General features: G+C 42.8%; 1 protein-coding gene across 1 annotated transcript; it reads left to right on the top strand.

Annotated features, from left to right (window-relative positions):
• The first annotated feature begins 91 nt into the window (after positions 1-91).
• Pgm3 (phosphoglucomutase 3) lies at positions 92-22930 on the top strand. Its single transcript, XM_028875511.2, has 13 exons — positions 92-208; positions 1841-2046; positions 2472-2656; positions 4846-4913; positions 10297-10430; positions 11248-11443; positions 14074-14231; positions 14904-14987; positions 17226-17324; positions 19600-19713; positions 20497-20619; positions 21617-21790; positions 22547-22930. The coding sequence occupies exons 2-13, from the start codon at positions 1843-1845 to the stop codon at positions 22634-22636; spliced, it is 1629 nt and encodes a 542-aa protein (XP_028731344.1). The 5' UTR covers positions 92-208; positions 1841-1842; the 3' UTR covers positions 22637-22930.
• The last annotated feature ends 1 nt before the right edge of the window (position 22931 follows it).

Raw genomic sequence — 22931 nt, 5'->3', positions numbered from 1 at the left:
ATGGGGCGGGGCCAGAACATCCTACCCGCCGCGATTGGCTGCGGCGGGGGCCTGGAACAGGGGCGGGGACATCTTGGCCGAGGGGCGGGGCGTCGGGCCGGAAGCCAGGCTGGGCCACGTCTTCAGGGTTTGAGTGAGCTCGTTTGGTACGCACTGCACGGTGGCTGGCTGCTCTGCTGTGGAGAGGACGTTCCAGCTCCAGAACTAGGTGAGCGGGTTTGGAGGCTGTGGGGCCGTTGTGGGTGGGGGATCCTCGGCAGCCGTGCCTGGGGATGGCCGCCAGACACACCTACCCACCGCTCAGTGCGGCCCAGGTCCTTGCAGACCTCACGCTGGAGTGCGGGGGAAGCCGCGGGTAATCGGGAGCTGGGAGCAGAATATACCACCGGAGGAAAGAAAGAAGCGGGCTACGCTGTTTCACTTTTGAAGAGAGAAAGCTGTTGGGACTTTTAATAAGCATTCCCATACCCATTGAAATTAGTTCTAGAACTCCCGACGCATTAAAGGGTGGAAGCGTGCTGTTATATGACTGTTATTTTCCTTTCAGAGAGTTTTGGATCTCATAGGAGTGGTTGACACCCTTATGAATAATCGTGATACATTTCCTACTGGTCAGTTTTTACAAAAATATATTCGTCGTTATAAACAAAAGTTTACTTTGGAGCGATCTAAGTTATCTTGGGAATAACCGATTTTTACAAATTGGACAAAAGCAAACATTTTCCAGCATTGAAGCAAGGAAGGACAATAAAACAAGGAGGTGTGGCTGTTAGCTGAAGGACAGCTGCTTCTCTCTGGGCTAGCTAGGATAGAATTGACCCAGGAAGTTCACAGCCTATGGCTCTGCAAGTACCTTGCTGGCTGAGGCAGAAAATCTCGAATTGAATTAATTGGAGGTGTCCCAGAGTATTAGGGGGATTAGGGTTCACGAAGGCAGCGTTATGCAGATGTGAGTAGGTTTAGACATGAATTTAGAAAACTACTGTCTTCTTGTCTTTGTGAATAAATTGGAGTCTTCTGTGAGATGTCCTAGCTGATCTGGGAGGTCTTAGACAGGAGGAAATGACTGTGATTTGCTTTTCCTTTGGGACTTACTGTTTCTCTCTAGTGAATGAGTCCCATGCATTTCCCAGGTATTTGGTGGTACTCAGCTTTTAGTGGATCTGACCTTCAGCCTCAGTCTTTCACTGGCCTCACCCCAGACTTTATTAACTAGGGCCTATACCTAAGTTGACCCCTTTGTAAAATAAGATGATCTTTGATCTTCTAGGAGTCTCTGAATAGAGATGTGAGGTCATTATTTAAGGAAAGTTCATCCTGGAGGCCAAGTGGGAAAGAAGTGGACCAGCTGGTTTCTGACCTGACTCTGCTCTGGAGTACACAGTTTAGGCAGGAGCCTCTAGTTAATTCTAACTCTGGGAGTTCCTCTCTCTCTTTCCCTCCCTCTCTCTCTCTCTCTCTTTCTCTCTCTCCCTCTTCCTCTCTCTCTCTCTCCCTCTCCCTCCCTTCCTCTCTCTCTTTCTCTCTCTCTCTCTCTCTCTCTCTCTCTCTCTCTCTCTCTCTCTCTCTCTCTCTCTCCAGGGTTTCCCTATGAAACAGTCCTGGCTGTCCTGGAACTCAAGCTGTAGACCTGCTTGCCTCTGCCTCCCGAGTGCTGGGATTAAAGGCGTAGGCCACCACTGCTGGACTACCTTTTTCTCTTCTTTGCTCCCTTCTCCCACTCCCTACCCCCATGGTTCTTTGGAAAGGGTCCCAGTGAAATAAATGTTTTATGTCGAGGTGACAGTTTGGAAGCAAATGGTCCTTGAAAGCTTTTTCTTTCTATTTCTTACTTTTGCAGACATGGATCTGGAGGCTGTTTCTAAACGCTCAGCATTCCATGCCAAGCCCCAGGGGCTCATTCTCCATTATGGGACTGCTGGATTTCGAACAAACGCCCAACATCTCGATCATATCATGTTTCGAATGGGATTACTAGCTGTCCTGAGGTCAAAGCAGACAAGAGCCACCATTGGAGTCATGGTTACGGCCTCACACAATCCCGAGGTAACAAGTTGGTGCCCTTATTTACAAGGCTGATCTCTAGTGTCTGAGCACTTTGAGCCGAAGTCCACATTCTAATGCTGGGAGCGTGCCTCCTTATTTGTGTGCTCCTTGTTTGGAACAACTCTTGGAACAGCCGTCCAGCTGAGCTGGGTGTGGAGGGAATGAAATGAGGCTGTGTTTTGGTGAGTGTCCAGATTAGAGAAATAACAGACCATCCTTCCCAGTTTGGATGGAGACATTATCAGTAATGATCGTGTCACAAGGAACAGAAGAGGTAATGCAAGGGAAACAGCAGCTGGTGCCTGGCATTGGTGCCAGTGGTACCCAGGGCAGCTGCTCAGCCATCAGTCGGAGGAGTGGAAGTAAAGGTTCTTCCTCCAGTCACCTCCATTGTGTGCTCCCCTTAAGGCTTGTTTCTCTTTTAGGAAGACAACGGCGTGAAATTGATTGATCCGTTGGGGGAAATGTTGGCCCCTTCCTGGGAGGAGCATGCTACCTGTCTGGCCAGTGCTGAGGAGCAGGAGATGCCTAGAGTGCTTGCCGCCATCATGGAGAAAGAAGCCGTGGATCCGCAGCAGGCTGCCTTCGTAGTTATTGGTAGAGACACCAGGTGAGGATCAGAGTTGCCTGTGCAAGGGCAGATAACTGTGAGGGATCGTACCTGTTTTCATGCCCAAGGCCAGTGGGCAGGAGTAAGAGAGGCTTAGTCCACACCCCGCTGACTTTTGGCCTTTTTAAGTGGCACATTGTGACTAAGTCTGGGTTTGGAGTCACCCCCATTTTAACTTTTACATAATCTGAGCCGGTTTCATAGTCTTTGGCAGCTTCCATCTCAGGGCTGATGATAAAACAGCATTTTTGTGAGAGTTACATGAAATAATAGGTACAAAATCGATGTTTCCTTGCATGTTTGCAGCATTTATTTATTGTGACACTTTGTAGGTTATTTGCCCCATGCAGAGTCAGAACACATAATTTTTTAACAAACTATACTTAGAGATTTGGTTTCTAATTTGTTACTGGTTCAGATGTTCTGTCATTTCTTCATTCTGGAATTTACTGGAAACAGCATTTTATAGTCTATGTGTTTGTCCTGTTCAGCAGCTTTTGCCTCTACAAAAGCCTCCTTTTTTGCAGTGTTGGGTTAAATGTGTACTTTGAAACAGTAGTTGTTGTAGACTATTATTTTAACCGGGCAAAGATGTGTTACATTTGTTTATGCTGCAGAATATTATTTTAACTGAGTGAGGATGTGTTACTTTTGTTTATGCTGCATTTGTTTCTCTTTGCCTGCCTAAGGCACCTGATTGGTTTAATGAAGAGCCGAGCGACCAATAGCTAGGCAGAGAAAGGATAGGCAGGGCTGGCAGACAGAGAGAATAAGGAGGAGGAGGAATCTAGGCTGGGAAGAGAAGGAAGGAATGAGAAAAAGAAGGAGAACGAGAGGAGGAGGAGAGAAGGAGGGCACCCCTGGGGCAAGAAGCCAGACCCAGAGAAGCAGTGAAAGTAAGATACACAGAAGGAAGGTAAACAGCCCCGAGGCAAAATGTAGATAAAGGAGGAACAGGTTAATTTAAGTTAAAAGGGCTAGTCAGAAAAGAGCTAAGCTGAGGTCCAGCATTCATAACTATTGATAAGTCTCTGTGTCATGATCTGGGAGTTGGTTGGCGGCTCCCTAAAGAAAAAGCCTGGTACAAGTGCTCATTTTCTCTTTTATGCAAGTTCCAGCTTCATCTAAGTCTTCTTCTTTCTAAGATACACCTCTCATTCTCCGGAGAGCTTGGGCCTTGTTTTTACCCTGTGCCGTGTTACCAGGTTTTGCAAAAACTACTTACTCATTACGTCCATAGGCAGCAGAAATAGCTAATTGATTTATGCCCTCAAGTCAGTTACTATCCCATTGCTGTGTTTGGCGCTTACCTGTGGTTATGTGATGGTTCACTTACTTCTCAGATAGATGGGTAATTGGTTCTGATTTTATAAAAGGAAAACTAGGATCTGTGCTCTCAGTAATTTCAGACCCCCCCCCCCCCTCACACCACTGTGTGCGTTCAGTATTGATTGTGGCTGTTATTAACTAAGGTACATACTGCTGTAGTCAAACTAGGAAATGTTTTAGCTCTAAGTTAGGGTATCTTTTATAACTTTAAAAATATTATTGCTTGCTTGTGTGTGTGTGTGTGTGTGTGTGTGTGTGTGTGTTTGAGAAGGTTGGAGGGTATCTGATCTCCTTGAGCTGGAGTTACAGGCAGTTGTGAGCTGCCTGTGTTGGGAATTGAACTCAGGTCCTCTGTAAGAACAATATGCACTTTTAACTACTTTATATCCCTTCCCACTTTCGCCTTTTCTTTCTTTTCTTTTTTTTTTTCAGTACAGGGTATTGAACCCAGGGCTTTGTGTATATTAGGAAAACACACTTGTACTGAGCTACAGTCCTAGCTCCCTTTTTAATTCTGATATAGTCGCACACATTCACTCAGGCTGGCCTTGAACTCACTCTGTGCAGGCATTGAATCTAGTGATCCTCCTGCCTCAGCTTCTCAAGTGGGTGGGAGGAATTAGAGGTCTGCGTCAGCAAACCTGGCTCTTTGTATCTAGTTTGTAAATTTAAAAGCCCAAATTTTCTAAGAAGTCACCTGTGCAAAGGATCCTGGGAAAATGATTGTAATTTACCCTGTGTTTTTTGCCAGAGTTGATAGCTTTCAGGTTCATTGAACGTGTTATTTTGAAATTGTAGGCACGCACTCCTACATTTGCTTTCCCGTTCACTAACTCTCCTTTCTTTCTTTTCTCTCACAGGCCCAGTAGTGAGAAACTTTCACAGTCTGTAATAGATGGTGTGACTGTTTTAGGAGGTCAACTTCATGGTATGTAGTTTCAAGTTAATCATCAAGAAATTGTTATTTAAATTAAAAAGTAACACATAAAATTGGAAAATAACAAACAATAAAAGTTAAAAATTAATTTCTAGATAAACTTTTAAAATATTGCAGGTTTTTAAAATATTGCAGGTTTTTCAGGCAAGGCATCTGAGTTTACCCGTGGGGCAGAGCCTATTAAATCTTTTCTGCTTGTGACCCCATTTGCCTGATAAATTTTCCACAGCACCTGTAATACAGGTATCTAAAATCACAAGTCCAGTGTTTGCTGATCATAAATCATAAAGAAATTTATATTATAAAATAATTCTTATTTATATATACAGTTTTACCATTTTTAAAGGATGAAAGCAAATTTACATACTAATTAGCTTATTTTTTGACACAGAGTTCAATCTGGGCTGAATATTTGACACTGTATGACATGGGGCACTGCCAACATTTTCCAGACTTTATGTGTTTTTATTATATAACTGTCAGTGCTGAGAATGCTGCTTGGCCTTAATGCATAGCAGACATATATTTAGGCCCGTTTCTGAAATGGTTGTAACTCGTGGTCTGATTGGAGATGTGCTTGCTCTCTGATTGCTCACCTGGTCGTCCTTAGTCTGCTCCAGGTGGGTCTCTTGATGTTTGTTCAGGGTGCTGTCTCCTCTGCTCACCTGAATTCAGATTGCTGGACCCTCTGGCTAGATCGAGATCCTGCAGTGTTAAGCTGCAGAGAGCCCGAGGCTTTTGTGGTGCAGTGTGTATTGCAATTGTGTATTGACAATCTTTTTGATTTTGTGCATGTGTGCGTGTGTCTGTGCACACACATGCAAGTGTGTATGCTTGTGTGCATGTCTGTGGGCGTGTGTGGAGGCCAGAAGTCAGTGCTGGGTGTCTTCCTTGATCCCTACCTTATGTGCTGAGGTAGGAAGTCCTACTTGAACCCAGAGCTCACTGTTTCAGCCAGTCCTTTCTCAGGCGTTTAGCTAAGGGCGGTGTGGCTAGTCTTGCTAGCCAGCTTGTCCTGGGGAACCCTCTTCACTTCCTGAGTGCTGTTTTCTCGTTTGTCGTGAGTGTTTTCTTTGGGTATACTTTAAATTCATGCATGATAGGGAAGAAGAGACTCACCTGCAGCAGACTAGGGCTTGAGGTGGGCCCCCACACCTGCCCAGCAGTTGTCTGGGTGTCTCTCTGGGTGCTGGGGGTCCTGCTCTAGCCCTCCTGCTGGCTACCTGTGCTTCTGAGCCCCTTGACAGTCATGGTCTGTGACCAAAACACAGGAACTTGGATTCAGTGCTTCTCACCATAGGTTATGCCCTCACAGCTCTCCGCTCACTCACGGTTCTCTACCCTTCTGCTTGCTCAGACACGTTCGTTCCTTCTTGGTCGTCTCTGCTGCTTGTTTTCTGTCCCTTTTGCTAAGGGCTCCTCAGCCAGTCCTCTCTTTGATCTACATCATGACTGAATGGTTGTCTCTCCAGCCTCCTTTGTTCATGCATGCATTCACTCATCAAACATTTCTGGTTATCTGCTCTGTGGTGTCTGTTTCATGTGTGTCCTAGTTCCCAGTGAGATACCCACATTCTATCATGATGTGCACGTAGATAATGTGGATGCCTGTCCCAGTCAGCGGTGCTTCATACAAGCAAGCAGCCATCTGTGCCATTGACGTGATGTGCAGTGATGGGAACTGTCTTTCACCAAGTTGGTTCCCTGGCCCCACTACTGGGCCTGTTCTTACTCAATGTACAAATTCACTTCAAGCCTTGACCCAGTTTGCCTTCACATCGCCAGACCCATCTTTCTATCATCCCTCCCAGAGTGGTTGATCTTTCTCTAATCAGGTCTGTTTCTAAATGAATCACTTCTAGTTTATTAAATATAAAAAATTTGCCGGGCGGTGGTGGCGCACGCCTTTAATCCCAGCACTCGGGAGGCAGAGGCAGGCGGATTTCTGTGAGTTCGAGGCCAGCCTGGGCTACCAAGTAAGTTCCAGGAAAAGGCGCAAAGCTACACAGAGAAACCCTGTCTCGAAAAACCAAAAAAAAAAAAAAAAAAAAAAAAAAAAAATTGAGTGATTTTTTTTTTTTTTTTTTTAAATACCTTGCTTATCTCCCTTCAGCTGTTTTAATGGAATTGCCACTTAGGGTGGGCAGTAAGACTAGGGAGATAAGCAGGGTCCAAATAACTTCAAAAATGAGGATTTGGATTGTGTCCCATGTGCAATGGGCCCAATTAATGGATTTTATGCACAAGTATAATGGACCATTTTTACTTTAAGCCACCACTTCTTAAAGAGAAGGGAATTGGGGGAAAAAGATCAGGGCGTGTGCAGTGGGCTTTGTGTAGGAGTGTTTAAAGACACCGGCAGTGGAAAATCCTCTTCTTGAATTCAAAGGATTTGGGGACTTGGTTAAGGTTAGTGCTATGAAAAATAACTTTTAGGTTTCAGGGAGGGGATGGGACGGTGCTTTTCTTTGAGTGTGTGTAACAGTTCCATAGTGTGCCCATTAGTCTTTGTCACCTGAGAAGAGGGAAGGAACTTCACTGGAGAATTACCTCCATCAGATTGGCCCATGGCCCTGTCTGCAGGGCATTTTCTTGACTGCTGATCAGTATGGGAGAGGCCCAGCCCATTGTGGGCTACCATTCTAGTGCAGAGAGGCCTGGGCTGTGTAAAAAAGGCAGCAGAGAAAGCCATGGAGAGCAATCTGGAGCAAGCAGCATTCCTCCATGGTCTCTGCTTCAGTTCCTGCCTGGAGCTCCTGCCCTGGCCTCCCTGGCGGATCCTTTTCTCCCCAAGTTGCTTTTGGTCATGGTGTTTGTTATAGCAACAGAAAGCAAAGGAGTACACTCAGTATTTGGTAATTTCAATATTGCTCTCAAAATCCTTGTTTTCCCCTTTAGCATGTCTTCTAGAATAATTTATTTTATTTTGGACCACTTCCATTTAATTAATGTAGGTGATTATGCACATTTTTCCACGCCTCCTCTCAAATCCTTTCACCGGAGCGACTGGCCTCTGGAGGCGTTCTGTTGTGTGGCTGACGACCCAGGACCTTTAACTGTTCCTATGCCTCCTTGCAAACTCTTCCTTTGAGTTTTCATCTAACTCAGTAGTTCTGAACCTTTGGGAAGCACGTATCAGATATCCTGCATATCAGATATTTACATTACAATTCATAACAGTGGCAAAATTAGTTATGACGTAGCAGCGAAATAATTTGATGGTTGGGGGTCACCATAACACAAGGGAACTGTATTAAAGGGCTGCAGCGTTAGGAAGGTTGAGAACCACTGGTCTAGCTCATACCTGGCGTTCATTTCTCTTGCTTCTTGCTCCTGCTGTTCCGTGTCCAGCTGTGTCTGAAAGGAAGCTGTTTGTTTCCTTGGGAAGTTACTGGTGGCACATTTATTAAGATGCCTGACAAACATACTCTTTTGGCAAAGTTTAGTGTTCTCCCTGGCCCCTTGGCCACTGCCTGATCGAGTCTTCTTTAGTTTGTTAGTGACGGGGGTCTTTGGGATTCCGTGCTGATGCACAGTGGGACAGCAGTGCCAGACAAGGCATTGTGTGTCTCCATACATGGTGCTGGTGGAGACAGCCCCCGAGGGCTTCCTGCAGGTCTCCTCACTGCTCAGACACTGCAGGGAGGGCAGACTCGGGACGACCCAGCCCTGATGCACCCTTAGAACGTGAGTGAGGCTTCAACATTATGAAGGGCTGTTCTTCCCCTGGGTCCCTCATCTTAGCCCAGTGTGTTTTCCTGCTTAAAGCCCCAGGTCTACTTCTGCTTAGAGAGATGTCTTCAAGGATGCTTTCAGCCCTGCTCCTGGGAGTCACATAGACGTAGGTTTGATGATTCCTCTCAAGTGATGAGGAATTCCTTTCAAAGAGGGTGCCCCCTCTTCCCCTCTCCCTTGTCTATTTATTTATTTGTTTATTTTTTTATTTCAAGACTCAAACTCAAAAGATCCACTTACTTCTGCCTCTCAGGTGCTGGGATTAAAGGTGTGTGCTGCCACACTGGGCTGAGATTTTTCTCTTATTCTATAATTTTGGTGGTTTTCAGGATGGTTCATTTGAATTTTATCTGTAACCTGTTTTAAATCATTAACTTTTTGCTATTATTAGTAGTTTACAATTCTTTTAGAATTATGCAGCATGTCCTTATAATGATACTGTTATGGCACTGGGGTTGTTCAGAGATATACCAGTCTGACCATGAATAAATTTGAAAAGAAGAGGCTTTATTCAGATACTGGCACCAGATCTGTGCCTGAGACTCAGGACTTCTAAGGTGTAGCACCCAGTTACATTAGTCAGGGGCTTATAAAGGCAACACTCAGAAGGCTATACACTTCACACCTCCATACATCCTGATGCACTTCCTGCCCAAGTGTAATCAGGTATGCAGCCTGTCATATATGCAGTCAGGGCAAGCAGACTTGTTTACAGACGTAGTTTGTTACCATACATGTACAACATTTTCCTAAAAATTGTTCAAGACCGGGACCTGGAGAAATGGCTCAGAGGTCCTGAGTTCAATTCCCAGCAACCACATGGTGGCTCACAACCATCTATAATGAGATCTGGTGCCCGCTTCTGGCGTACAGGCATGCATGCAGGCAGAACACTGAATACATAATAAATAAATAAATAAATAAATAAATAAATGAATGGATAAATAAATAATAAATAATTGTTCAAGACCAGGCACTTACAGGAACATCCCCCAGCACTCTGGGAACTTAGTCTATCCTTGGGAAAGTGGAGGCATTTTTGTTTTATAGCTCTCTTAAGAACAGTAATTAAAACTTAAAATATAATGTTAGCCATCATAATGCCAGTGGATGTTTGTGCATTTGGATATTTTGAAAGTTTTGTGTTCATATTTTCTGAGATTCTGGGATAAGTCACCAAACTAGACCACCCATGGGTAGAAACAAAGATTTATTGGTGATTAAACTGCCAAGGCTATCTCTCTGGGTGTGTGTGCGGGGGGAGCAGAAAGAGGAGCAAAATGGTGGAAAAGCAAGCAGATTTTATGTCACAGTCAGCAGGGTGGGGATACCTGAGCTGATACTGAGGCAGAGACAGATGGATCTCTGTGAATTGGAGGCCAGCCTGATCTACAAAGTGAGTTCCAGGACAGCCAGGGCTGTTATACAGAGAAACCCTGTCTCCAAGAAACAAAACCAACCAAGTAGTCTTTCTGTTTATCAGGTCAAAGTCCTTCTGTTCAGGACAATGTCACCAGTACTGCTATCTTTTTTTCTGGGGGGAGTGGCCCGTTTGGATCTAACATTCTTAAGGCATGAATTCATGTGAGCTTCTTTTGTTAATAAGTGAGCTGAACTGACTTTTGTGTTTGTTTGGCAGATTATGGCCTGTTGACCACACCTCAGCTACACTACATGGTGTATTGTCGGAATTCCGGAGACCAGTATGGAAAGGCCACCATAGAAGGCTACTGTCAGAAACTCTCTAAGGCTTTTGTAGAACTTACCAAACAGGTGAGGCATTTTTCCATTGTGATTAGAACTTCAACAGGTGAATATAGTAATACAGTCAGTCAACAACCTAACTGGCATAGCTCACCACTGGCCTCCTTCTTTTCTCCAAATGTGACTTGGCTCCAGTTTCTCTCTGGCAGAGCCCAGGCTCTGTTCTGTGTGTGATGATGAATATATAATAGGCAAGGTGCATCCTGGGAAACCTCATGATGTCTTTGCTTGTGGTTATCAGTAGTCACTGGGATGACTTTGATTATAATGTAGATGCTACGGGCTTGAGAAAGTACTGCTAGGAGGGAATGTCTTTTAGGTAGACTCCATTGTTTAATCTGGAGACCTATGCAGGGCGTGATTCACCTGATCGTGCTTGTTCTCAAAGAATTCAGATTTTGATGTGGGGACTGGTGAAAGACTGATAATGATAAAACAAACAAAAAATCCCCAAGCCTGCAATGTGCCCGGTGATAATACATGCCTTGCAGAGAATGCTCGTGTTAGTCAGACGCTCGTGTGCTCATCTGCACATTTAGATGACTGTCAGGAAGCGAGGCCTGGTACTTTAATGGGCCATGCTCTGTCGGGGCTCAGTTCTGATGCAGCTGCCTCTCTGTGGCTTGTTCATCCCATGGCCCCACTGCTGTGTTGCTCAGGTTGAGTTTGCTGGTTTGTAATTCCTCTGACGGTGTGCAGGTTTTCTGTGTTAAATTGGACTTGTACATGGAAATAACAGAGGACCTTTTCACGTATACATGCATGCGTGCGTGCTTGGTGATCCACTCTGGTGACTTGTTTTCCTTCCCTGTCTTTTCCTTTGAAGGCTTCCTGCAGTGGAGATGAAAACAGATCGGTTAAGGTCGACTGCGCCAACGGCATCGGGGCCTTGAAGCTGAAAGAAATGGAGCACTACTTCTCCCAGGGGCTGTTGGTTCAGCTGTTTAACGACGGGACTGAAGGGCGTCTCAATCACCTGTGCGGTGCTGACTTCGTGAAAAGTCACCAGAAACCCCCACAGGGTGGGTACGTCCCAGCAGCAGCGGCTACCTACGCTGCCTCCAAGGGAACAGCCACACCACGCGTCCTGGCTCTGCCACCTTTGGGTCCTTAGAAATCTTCCCACTCCTAAGTGCCATTCAAAACCTGGTCAGGTCCTGCTGAAAGCTCAGACAGGAAACAGCCCATTAGCACGGCAGCTCTCAGAATTGAGATCCTGTCGGAGTCGAAGTGTCTCGTCAGCACACAGGTGGCCCCGCTCCTTTCTCATTCAGTCTGTCGAGGGAGGGTGGGATGCTCTTAGGTTGGAAATTCTTCGTCCTGTTAGGTTGCCAGGCTTTGCTGGTGGCTCAGCACACCGGTGGTGAGCACACTGAGAATCGCTGTTCCAAAGGCAGCGGTCGTCAGCAGCTCCGTCTTCATGGTGTCTGCACTAGACTGGCTGGAAAGGGAATGGAAGGCTGCCTTTAAAGCGTCAGTGCATTCACTATTCCCCACGTGGGAAGATTAGGAAGAAGCCTGGTCAGGTTTTAATGTGTTATACCCAGATCACAACCCCAAAGAGACCACCGAAGACCGAGGTGTCCAGAATGTAACAGCAAAGTTTATTCTGTAGATACAAGTCTAGACAGGGAACTCATTCCTATACCCAATACAGTGAGGCAGGGAGGAGTTCCTCTTTCTTTGTGAGGCTAGCTATTTAAAGGTAAAAACTGCAGCCGGCGGTGGTGGCACACGCCTTTAATCCCAGCACTCGGGAGGCAGAGCCAGGCGGATCTCTGTGAGTTCGAGGCCAGCCTGGGCTACCAAGTGAGTCCCAGGAAAGGCGCAAAGCTACACAGAGAAACCCTGTCTCGAAAAACCAAAAAAAAAAAAAAAAATAAAATAAAGGTAAAAACTGCAAGCCCTTCAGGGTGGTTGGGGGGGGGGGTTGGGGGTTTTGCACGGGTGCAACTCGGATTGGTTTATTTTTATCTCTGTTCTCTTTTAATTGGGTGAGGGTATGTAACCTTTGAATTTATTAGTTGGGGGTTACAATTATCACTTTGGGGGCAGTCCAGGACAAGTCCCAGGCTTTGTCCTTGAACTGCCATGGGGGCTGGCTGGCCTAGCACATACTGACTGTGGGGGCTGGCTCAGTGGTCCAGACTCTGTCCTTGAGCCGCCATGGGGGCTAAGTTGGTGAGGGGTCCCAGACAGTAAACATCTGGCTGAACTTTGAGCAGTCAGAGTATGTGCAGAAAGGGAGCTACTGCAAGGACTATGTCTTTTGTTCATGGCCCTCTCAGAGACTGCTTGCTCAGTCTCAGGAAACTGGAGTTGAGGCCTGATCTCTGAGAGAAGACTGAGCAGCCTGTTATGGCCTCTGCTTGGTCCTTTCAAATGGTGTAGTAAAGAGGTATTCTAGGTGCTCTCTTACAGACCCTAGGGTGCTGTCTGCTAACCTTGCCTGGCTTGCAGATGTATTGTTTGGACTGCAGAGTGTTTGCCTGTGCTCAGTTGCATTTTTATTTCACTGTTGAATAATTCTGATTTCTCTATCAGAATCATCAAATCTCCATCTCCTCACATTACAAATCAGCTGCCCCCATTCCACAGCTGTCTTGCATTTGCCTCGCTTGTTTGGACTGCTCTGCCTTACTGTAGTAAGCCTTTAGAGTTTTAATTTACCCAGCCTTTTCACTGTAGCACTTGTTTTGGTATTACTTTACCTGTCCTTCGGGTCTAGACCTCCATCTGTCTGTCTGTCTGTCTGATTGCTGCATTGGCTGCCTCTGTGTTCTAAAGAGACCCAACCCCCCACTCCTCCAGGCTGTTTTTTTTTTTTTTTTTTTTTTTTTTTCTGACCTACAGGCAGCAAGGCTAACAGTCTGGCTTTGTCTGCTGCCATCCTTATTAAGGGACAGCAAGGTTTTGTAATAAATCTGATGTAACAGTTGCTGAAGTTTCAATGACTTTATGGAAATTCTCATTGAACTCTTGAAAGTTATAATTCTGTGCTCTTGATTACATTTCTTATTACTGTTAGTATAAGTAGATAAAATACTTATATTAGAATTAAAGCACATATCTACTGCTGATTTTGATTTTTAATATATAAAGGATAGCATGGTACTTTTAGAAATCTTACATTTAGAAATCTCTTAAGTTTTAAAAAATTATATGGGAAACTTGCCTAGCCAAACCAACTGGTTAATAAAATTTTATTTTAGTATAATAGCACATTTCAGCATGAATAGATTTTGAGGGCCTTTTTTTTTTTTAGTTTGCTTTGCAAGAATTTAACCTGCAAGGAAAGTACCAGCAGCTGGGAGTGTGGTATACACCTTTAACCCCAGCCCTCAGAGGAAGGTGACTCTTAAATTGGAGGCCAGCCTGGACTACATAGTGAGAGCCTGTCTTCAAAAAGAGCACCAGGAGACACTAGTGTTTAAAACTGGAGACATTGGTTTGTATTTGGGAAGAATCTTTTAAAATATCTCTTGAAAAATTTATAGGGGATGTGCTGTACTGTAGCATATAATGCTAATTTTGATCTGCTATATTGAAAAAATAATTGTGTGTGTGTCAGAGAAAAATCTAATATTTTGTATAGTGAGTTTTATTCCTATTTCTTAGTCTAAAATGCACTTTAAATCCTCCTGTGTGCTAGGAATGGAAATGAAGTCCAATGAAAGATGCTGCTCTTTTGATGGAGATGCAGACAGAATTGTGTATTACTACTGTGATACAGATGGTCACTTTCATCTCATAGACGGAGACAAGATAGCAACATTAATTAGCAGTTTCCTTAAAGAGCTACTATTGGAGGTAAGGTGGGGCTGGGAACAACCAGCCTTGCTAGGGAGCACTTCCACATCAGCATCTTTTGAGTGTTTCAGCGCTACGGTGTATGGGGAGTTCCTGATATTTGTGGTCTGAAACAAAACTAAGTGGAAGTTGCAGCCATTTCAGCATAGGGACTTTGGTCTTAGTAAAGATGGTATTCTAGATGACTGTGTATGCTGCTTTTCTTTATACTGGTTTGACTTTATCTGCAGCTTCGTGCAGTTTTGGTTTCTTTAAAATTGATGGTGCATGCATTACTGAGAATTCCATCATTACTGCAAAGCATCCAATTCTAAGAACAAATAATACCTGAGATAATTATTACTGTGATTATGATAAGTTTAGTAATTGATTTTTTTCCTCTTTTGGAAAATCCCTGAATCTAGTATGTAGTTTGAAATTGCAATAATCTGGAAAAGGTTTATTAATAATTTGCAGAGATCACACATTGTCTTAAAGAGGGTTTACTATAAAACTGTACTTGCAAGTATTTTAGACTTTTTTCTTCGTAGTGTATGCTTTCTTTTAGAATACCATTTATTGCTTAAAGCAAGCTAGGACAAACTGGCTGATTCTGCCTGCCTTCATGACTCTCACTTGTGTCAAAGGCTCCTGTGCATTTGATGGCGAGTTCAGTGTGTCATTTCCTTCTAGATTGGAGAAAGTCTGAATATTGGTGTCGTACAGACTGCATATGCAAATGGAAGTTCCACAAGATACCTTGAGGAAGTTATGAAGGTATCGCATTGTCTTCAGTTTTGGGTCATTTCTGAATAGCGTGGTAAGATAATTCTGTGAGGAAAATAATGTTACTACAAAGTGAACAGTGAACAAAGCTGAGCCATTGTCCAGGTGATGGTGACTAGGATCAGAAGTCTCACATGTCCCTGGTGTAAAAGGGAGGGAGGCTTTCACCTTGGAGCATATCAAAACCTGAATTCTGTCATCTTATAATGAATGCAAGTCTTTTTAAAGGCTAATTGAGCCACATTTGCAATCATGACTATTTAGGGGCCTGAAGATGCCTCTTTTAAACACAAACCATAAGGTAATATTGCACCTGTATCTTTTCATTGATATGATCAAAGACCTGGAAAACAACTTGGGCAAGGAAGGGCTTATTCTGCCTCAGTGTGAAGGCATACAGCATACTGTGGGAAAGGTATCGGAGGAGTATGAGGCACTTGGACACACTGGGTCACTCCGGAAGTAAGGATAGAAAAGTAGGTCTGACCGACTTCCTTCAGCTAAGCCCCTCACCTCTAGGCACACTTGAGAGATGGCCAAGGATGGTATCTGGTTGTGCTTTGGTGAGCCTGGCATTAGGTAGCGAGAGAATCTTTACCAGTAATCATCTGTTGTGTTGGGAGTATGTATGAAATGGAATGTGTTTGCTTGGCTCTTGGAGTAGGTGAGTGAGGTTATTTCCTGTCCTTGCTGTGCTCTCTTTAGCACACTACCTGTGATGTGTTCATCATGATCTGGCTTCACAGACTTGATTCAATTGTCTTTCTACCATCTACCGGAGAGCCAGACTCTTCACACTCCCTACTCAGAGACTGGGGTTCATAGACAAAATTGGAAGCTGTTTGTTTTTCTCCAAATTCCTGCAGGCTCTGGGCAGCTAAGTGAGTCAGCCCAGTAGGTGAAAAGGGACCAAGAAGTATGCCTAGGCCAGCTGATGTCTACTTTGGTCAATTTTCTGGGGAAGTAGAAATGAAATTTCACACGAATTTCCTGCTTTTTAAGAAAATAGATGGTCAAAACAAAACATCATGGAGTCTGCTCACTTTTGCTCTACTTTAAATATATGGTTACGGTGGCTTCACTCCAGGGCTTTTCATGGGGTTAGTGCTTGACCCTAGGACACATTCTGTAGTGTGACATGCAGTAGTGTGACATGAGTTGATGTCATTGTGTGAACATAGAGTGTATTCAACTTTGATGGCCATGGCATCACTAGGAGATTTGATCTTCTGGTACCACTGTAGCATCCATTGTCTGTTCACTAGGAGACTTGATTTTCTGGTACCACTGCAGCATCCATTGTCTGTTCTTGACCAGAATGTTATTTAGTACATGAGTGCTTAATTTGAACATTTCATCTGTATGTACCTAGTATGTTTAGAAACTTAATACACACCAGAAACTGTTACTTGTCAACCCATTTTTCCTTTGGTTAAGTATTTTGGCCTTTGCCATCCTATGGTTAAGTCCAATAAACGCTGCCCTTACTGGATGTCTCTCTTGTAGTTTTGTTTCTGTCAGTGTTTCCTAATTCTGTTAGACCCACCTTTGATAGACTGGTGGTCTATCTGCTGCTGGTCTAGTTAGGGTTATTTATTACAATCTGTGATCAGTCTTGAAAGTCTAACTGCCTTTCTGTTATTGTTACGTTCATTTTTCAAGACAGGGTTTCTCTGTGTAGCCCTGGCTGTCTTGGAACCACTCTACAGAACAGCTGTCCTGTCTCTCCAGTGCTAGGATTAAAGGTGTGTGCCACCACACCCATCCCTAATTGGCCTTTCTTAACTTTCTAAGCCAATAGTTAGCAAGAAATAGTCAGGGGACTCGATCTAGCTTGTCACTCTTTATAAGAGTTCTATTGGAATATCGAGCATCCTGCACGTTTGTTTAGGTGAGGTCTGTGGCTGCCTCCAAATACTACAGAATGATTGTGGGAGACCATATAGCCTGCATAGTGTATGTTTTCCTATAAAGAAGGATTGGCCCTTCATTGAAAAAGCATGCAGACCTTTGTCCTCCATTCTCCATACTGCAGCTCAGGCAACCCTCTGAAGGCAGAGAATGCCACCTACTTGCAGTCATTCCTTGTGTGGGTGTTTTAAGCCTTTATTGTCTTTTGCACCAGAGGGAGGTCCCCGATTTTGTTCCTTGTTTTATTTCTGGAATAGCAGATATCTAACTCTTGACTCTCTATTGATATTGTTGCTGTTTTTCTTTAATGTGTTGTAGGTACCTGTTTATTGTACCAAAACTGGTGTCAAACATTTGCATCACAAGGCCCAAGAGTTTGACATTGGAGTTTATTTTGAAGCAAATGGGCATGGCACAGTAAGTTAATAATAGATTTCTGTTGTAGTTTGTTCAGTGACTAGGTAGTAGGAAATGATATGATCAACATATACCTTTAGATAGTATCAAATGTCTATTTTAAAGACTCTAATGATCATCTGTGAAGAAGTGTACCAATTTGTTCTTTAAATGGGCTGAGGAGAGTTCAGTTGGGTAACCAGGCATGAGGTCTTGAGTTTGATCATTACTGGGGAGGCAGAGATAGGTGCATCCCTGGGGATCACTGACCAACCAACCGAGCCTAATCAGTGAGCCCTTCAAATGCAAGACTTTGTCTCACAAGACAAGGTGGACAGCACTTGAGGAATACCCGAGGAGTCAATCCTGGCCTAAGCATGTATGCATACACCCCCCCCCCCAGAAAACCCCAATAAATTATTTTAAATGTACTGTTCATTTTCTTAAAATATTCCCACTTCTTACAGAGATTTGTTCAGTAGCTATAATAAAGTATTATTGGGTTGAATGTATATACAAGCATAGGTTTGTTTTTCTTTTTTTTTTGGTTTTGGTGGTGTTTGTTTCATGGTTTTCTTAGAAGGACTATTGTGGAAAAAAGTCATACATACTTCACCATAAAAGTCACTATTTTAAAGGGTATAACTTTTTTTTTTTTTAAGATTTTTTTTAAGTTCAGATATGGTGGTATTTTATTTGTACTGAAATGTGATTTTCATTGTATGTTAATAAATAAAGTTGCCCGGGGGTCAGAGCTATTAGAGCCATAGCAAGAGCGTGGTGGTGGTGGTGGTGGCGGCGGCGGCGGTCAGCGTTGGCGCACGCCTTTAATCCCAGCACTTGGTAGAAGAGCTAGGTAGATCTCTATGTGTTCAGGGATACAGCCAGCATTGGAGACATACACCTTTAAGACCTGGAGGGTGGTACTTACAGGCAGTGACGAGGCAGTCATGTGTTTGGGTTTACAACCAATGAGAAGGCAGAACAGAAAGACTATTTAAAGACAGACACACAGGAAGTAGCTCTCTTTCGGGGAAGCTAGGAGCACTGCAGGAGGTAAGATTTTAGCTCTGAGCTCTGACCTTTCGGCTTTCTCTTTTACATTGGTTCTGTGTTTTTTATTTTAATAAGACGGTTGGTTACATCTACATTCAGATTTTGTTTAAAAATGTCTTTGTACATCACCTCATTTCATGAATGGATTCGAGGTAGATATGAGAATATTTGAGTATAGTTTAAAACATTCTCTTCACTAATTTCAATTTGGCTTTTGGAAGAGCCATGAATATAAGAAGGAGAATATATTTCTACAAAATGCAACTAAAATATAACTTCAGTGATCTAAGCTTTTAAGGTGAAGTCCAATGTTGTGGAATATTCCTTAATACTATGTGAAGATGTGTCACTGTGATTGGCTAAATGATCAATAGCCAGTCAAGGGAGTATAGGCAGGGTGACCAGACTAAGAATGCTGGGGAGAGGAAGGATGGAGTCAGAGGAGTCACCAGCCAGATGCAGAGGAAGCAAGATGAGAATGCCCTACCTGAGAAAAGGTACCAAGCCATGTGGCTAAACATGGATAAGAATTATAGGTTAATTTAAATGTAAGAGCTAGTTAGTAATAAGCCTGAGCTACCAGCTGAGCATTTGTAATTTATAATAAGCCTCTGAATCAATTATTTGGGAAGTGGCTGCTGGGTATTTGGGAGTTGGTGGGACAGAAACCTCCACTTACAGTCCATAAGGTCTGTGTTGAATCTGCTCAACTTTACTTATAAAAAAAAAAAGGTATGTCTGTTCAGTAAAAATTTACAAAAACCAGGTGACCACCTTGTATCTTATTTTGCCAAGAAGTGCCCATTTCCTCAAGTGATTGAGCACTGTGTGCTAACGTCAATACTGGCCTCTTTAGGGCTATAAAAAGGATGGGTAGGCACTTCGAAACAAAGGAATGTATATGGTAAAAGTATCTGACACTATCTGTCATACTAGTGAGTGCAATGAACTCTTTCTGATGTTGCCTATCACATCCTTTAACAGTACCTACTGCACAGAGTTAAAAAACTGAGCTGGAGAACAGTGAGCTCATATGCATTCAGTTTTTGTCAAACTGCTATCTTTTTAACTATTTTTATAATCCATAAACTTTTTCCTTAGTAATACTTTATGCTGTGATTTGATCTTAACATTAATGGCAGACATCAAGCTATCATCATTTTTCTATTCAGTTTCTCTGGATTCTAGGACTGAAAGGTGATCTGGAGTTTGTGACTGACTTCATATGCTTCTGCTGCAGGCACTGTTCAGTGAAGCAGTTGAAGTGAAGATAAAGAGACTAGCACAAGAAGCAGAAGATGAGAAAGGAAAAGCTGCCAAGATGCTTGCAAGCATCATCGACTTGTTCAACCAGGTTAGGACTGGTGAGGTGGAGGCCCTGAGTTACCCTAACATCGGTCACAACATGGAACAAAGAATTACATAAAAAGTGGAGACGTCCCGGCTTGGTGGCTTGCTTCTAACAGTGGTGCCCACAGTTGGGACTTGCACTGGAAATGGAACATTTTTATATGCTTCCTTTCTTGATATTTTATCAGGAAAATGTTGAAGTGTTCAAGATGCTAACTTTTCAAAGGCAGTGTTGGGAAAATACTGTAACATTTACATGTTTGAGCAAGGTACGTGTGAGTCCTACAGTTGAAGGTGCAGTACTGCTATGGAAGAGCAACAACCAAGTCAGGAAAGGCAGGGGATCCAAGTGTCTGATGTGGATCAGACATTTTATTCACCTTTCTTTATAATCACAGCAGTAATGCAGGAGACAAGGTTATGATTTCCATTTTACAAATGAAATGCAAGCTTACAGTATGGCTTCAAGTGTATCTTGAACCAAAGCTTATTTTCTTTACTAGTATCACCATATCTAAGAGGAGATCTAGTGAAAGAATTTGAGTTATAGGATGTCAGGGCCAAATCTTTATCCAGTCTAGATGTTTCTCCTGAATTGGTTTAATCAACTTGGGATACAGGTCATTGTTATCTTCCATGGTTATGTGCCCCTCTTTAGTGTTCATGTTATTTATTCACTCTCTGGTTAATGATGCATGTGCAGGGCAGCTTGTTTTTCTGAGATGGACATTCATGTGGGACTTCTGTAAGGGTAGCTTATATGCTGTTTCCTTCCCCAATCTTGCAGGCAGCTGGAGATGCTATCTCTGACATGCTGGTGATTGAGGCTATCCTGGCTCTGAAGGGTCTGACTGTGCAGCAGTGGGATGCTATTTATGTTGATCTTCCTAACAGACAACTCAAAGTTAAGGTGAAGAGAGCATGAAACCACCTTTCAGAATGCAGCTGGTTCTTCTAAGTGTTCCCTGAGTGGGTTTTATTTCAGTCTGTATGTACACTCTACTTAGAAAGAAGGCCTTATGCTAACTGCTTTACTCACACTTTAAAAAAATAACTTATTCTGTACTTCCACTTTTATGACAAAGGATGGAATTGTATGAATATGCATCATTTAAAAAATATGAACAACAAAACGACAAAAATTATGTAACTAGCTTAAACAGGATTCTGCTTTCCTGCTCCTTTTTCACAGCTCAGCCCATATTATTTTGAAGCAAAACTAAGACTGATAATTTTATTAACTGAAAATGTTGCTTCAGAATTCTTTTAGTTCACATAATACTTAAATTTTTTCATTCTTTTTTTGAGACGTAAGCCTCACAGTTTTTACCCGCCTGGTGAGTCCCCTAATGACAGACCACAGTGCTTTCCAGAGCTAGGTGTAAACCGTAGTCTCTGGACTCACAGGGAGAGAATTCTCCAAAAACATTTCACATGAATCACTATTTGATTTGTTTCAGTCCACACATTCTTCAGTAGAATTCGTTGAAAGTTAATTAGGAATATTAAAGCCAGAGTTCGCAGAAATGGCTGCAAGTATCTGGATTTGCTCTTGGCATATTTACAAGACTCTCACCTCAGCTCTCTCCTATAATAGCTTGCCACAGTTTGATCAGTAACTACTGGGGTCAGACAATAGTTATTGACCATTGTTTTATTGGGAGCTCTGTGACAATGTGTGGAAAGGTTCTGTTTGGCTAAAGGTAAATTTTTGTATACCGAAGAATTTTTCTTAACTAGTATAAATGTTAAAAATGTTACATGGCTTTAGCTAAATAAAACAGGAAATGTGATTGCCGTTTCTCCTCACTACTCTGCTGCTTCACTGATGCACACCATTACTCTGTGGGCGGGACTATTTTGAACAGAGTCCAACATGATAACAGATAGGAAATGTCTGTGCTCAGGTTGCAGACAGGAGAGTTATTAACACCACCGATGCTGAAAGACAAGCAGTCACTCCTCCAGGACTCCAAGAAGCAATCAATGACCTGGTGAAGAAGTACAAGCTTGCCCGAGCTTTTGTCCGACCCTCTGGAACGGAAGACATTGTCCGAGTATATGCAGAAGCAGACTCACAAGTAAGCTGGGACCAGGGGAGGAGAAATCACTGTTTAGTTGTGTTTGGAATCTCACTTTGACATTAAGATTGAATGCACTGGGAGGTATATAGTTAAAGAGTTTCACACCCCCTTTAATTTGTTCCCAAACAGTTCTTTATTGTGGATTCTTAAGGGTGTGATGTTCTGGTTGTGCAGGAGTATCTAATAAATCCTTTGACACATGCTGATTTTAATGTATTATAGATTATTTTCCCTTTAAAACTGTAGTCCCATGAGTGAGTTTGTGGAATCAGCCAGTTTTACTATTTCCAAAGCAACTGGTAATGCTTGCTTTTCTTTCTAGACTTTTGAATTGCTTTTAAAGTTTTTCTTTAAATGACATTCTTATTCTACCTATATTTTCTGCAGTTTTATCATTTGCCCTTTATACATATTGTGATTGAATGGGGACTCTGGAAACATCACCAGTTACTTTTTTACTTGAGAATGGGTATCTCTGATGGAAATCCTAAGAATTATTTATTCTCAGCAGTTGTAACCTTAAAGGGGCTTGGTTACTTACTTGATTTTGGAAAAATTTTATAAACTGAATTGAAAACTTACCTTATTTAGAAGAATCCAACTCACTACTTATGGGCTTTGGAACTTATTACTGACTGACAGATAAAAAAGGTTATTTGACTACCTCTGAAACAATCAGAAGCATCTGTCCCTAGACTAGCCAGGATGAATGGCAGGTGCTGTCTCTCACCTATCTCTTATTGTGATTTGCAGGAAAGTGCAGATAGGCTTGCATATGAAGTGAGTTTGGTGGTGTTTCAGCTGGCTGGAGGCATTGGAGAAAGGCCACAACCATCTTTCTGAAGATAACTTTTATATTCTTGGAAAATGGACTTTTATGCAACTATTGACAATACTGTCAGTACTAAGGCATTTGTAATCCTAACATTACAAAAGCACTCTAATGGAATTAGATCTGTTTTTTTAAAAATACTACCAGAAAAAACAAAACAAAACTGTTTAGAGGCTGGTAAACCTTAAGACTTGTTAATGAAGCTCATCTCTGATTTTAATCTATATTAAGTTGTAATAGTTTGAGTGTCATTAATTTTACAGTGTATGCAGGGCGTTGGGAAATTAAATTTTATTACTTATTAAC

This window comes from Peromyscus leucopus, chromosome 7 (genome assembly GCF_004664715.2).
Source record: "Peromyscus leucopus breed LL Stock chromosome 7, UCI_PerLeu_2.1, whole genome shotgun sequence".
NCBI lineage: Eukaryota > Metazoa > Chordata > Mammalia > Rodentia > Cricetidae > Peromyscus > Peromyscus leucopus.
Note: the sequence above shows the minus strand (reverse complement) of the source record. Positions and strands in the feature narration are given on the sequence as shown.

Bases quoted from the DNA above. Each gene is read 5' to 3' on its own strand.
- Pgm3 (XM_028875511.2), top strand. From the start codon at position 1,843: ATGGATCTGGAGGCTGTTTCTAAACGCTCAGCATTCCATGCCAAGCCC. The intron at 2,047-2,471 runs GTAACAAGTTGG...TTTCTCTTTTAG, and splicing joins CGGCCTCACACAATCCCGAG to GAAGACAACGGCGTGAAATT. The intron at 2,657-4,845 runs GTGAGGATCAGA...TTTCTCTCACAG, and splicing joins GTTATTGGTAGAGACACCAG to GCCCAGTAGTGAGAAACTTT.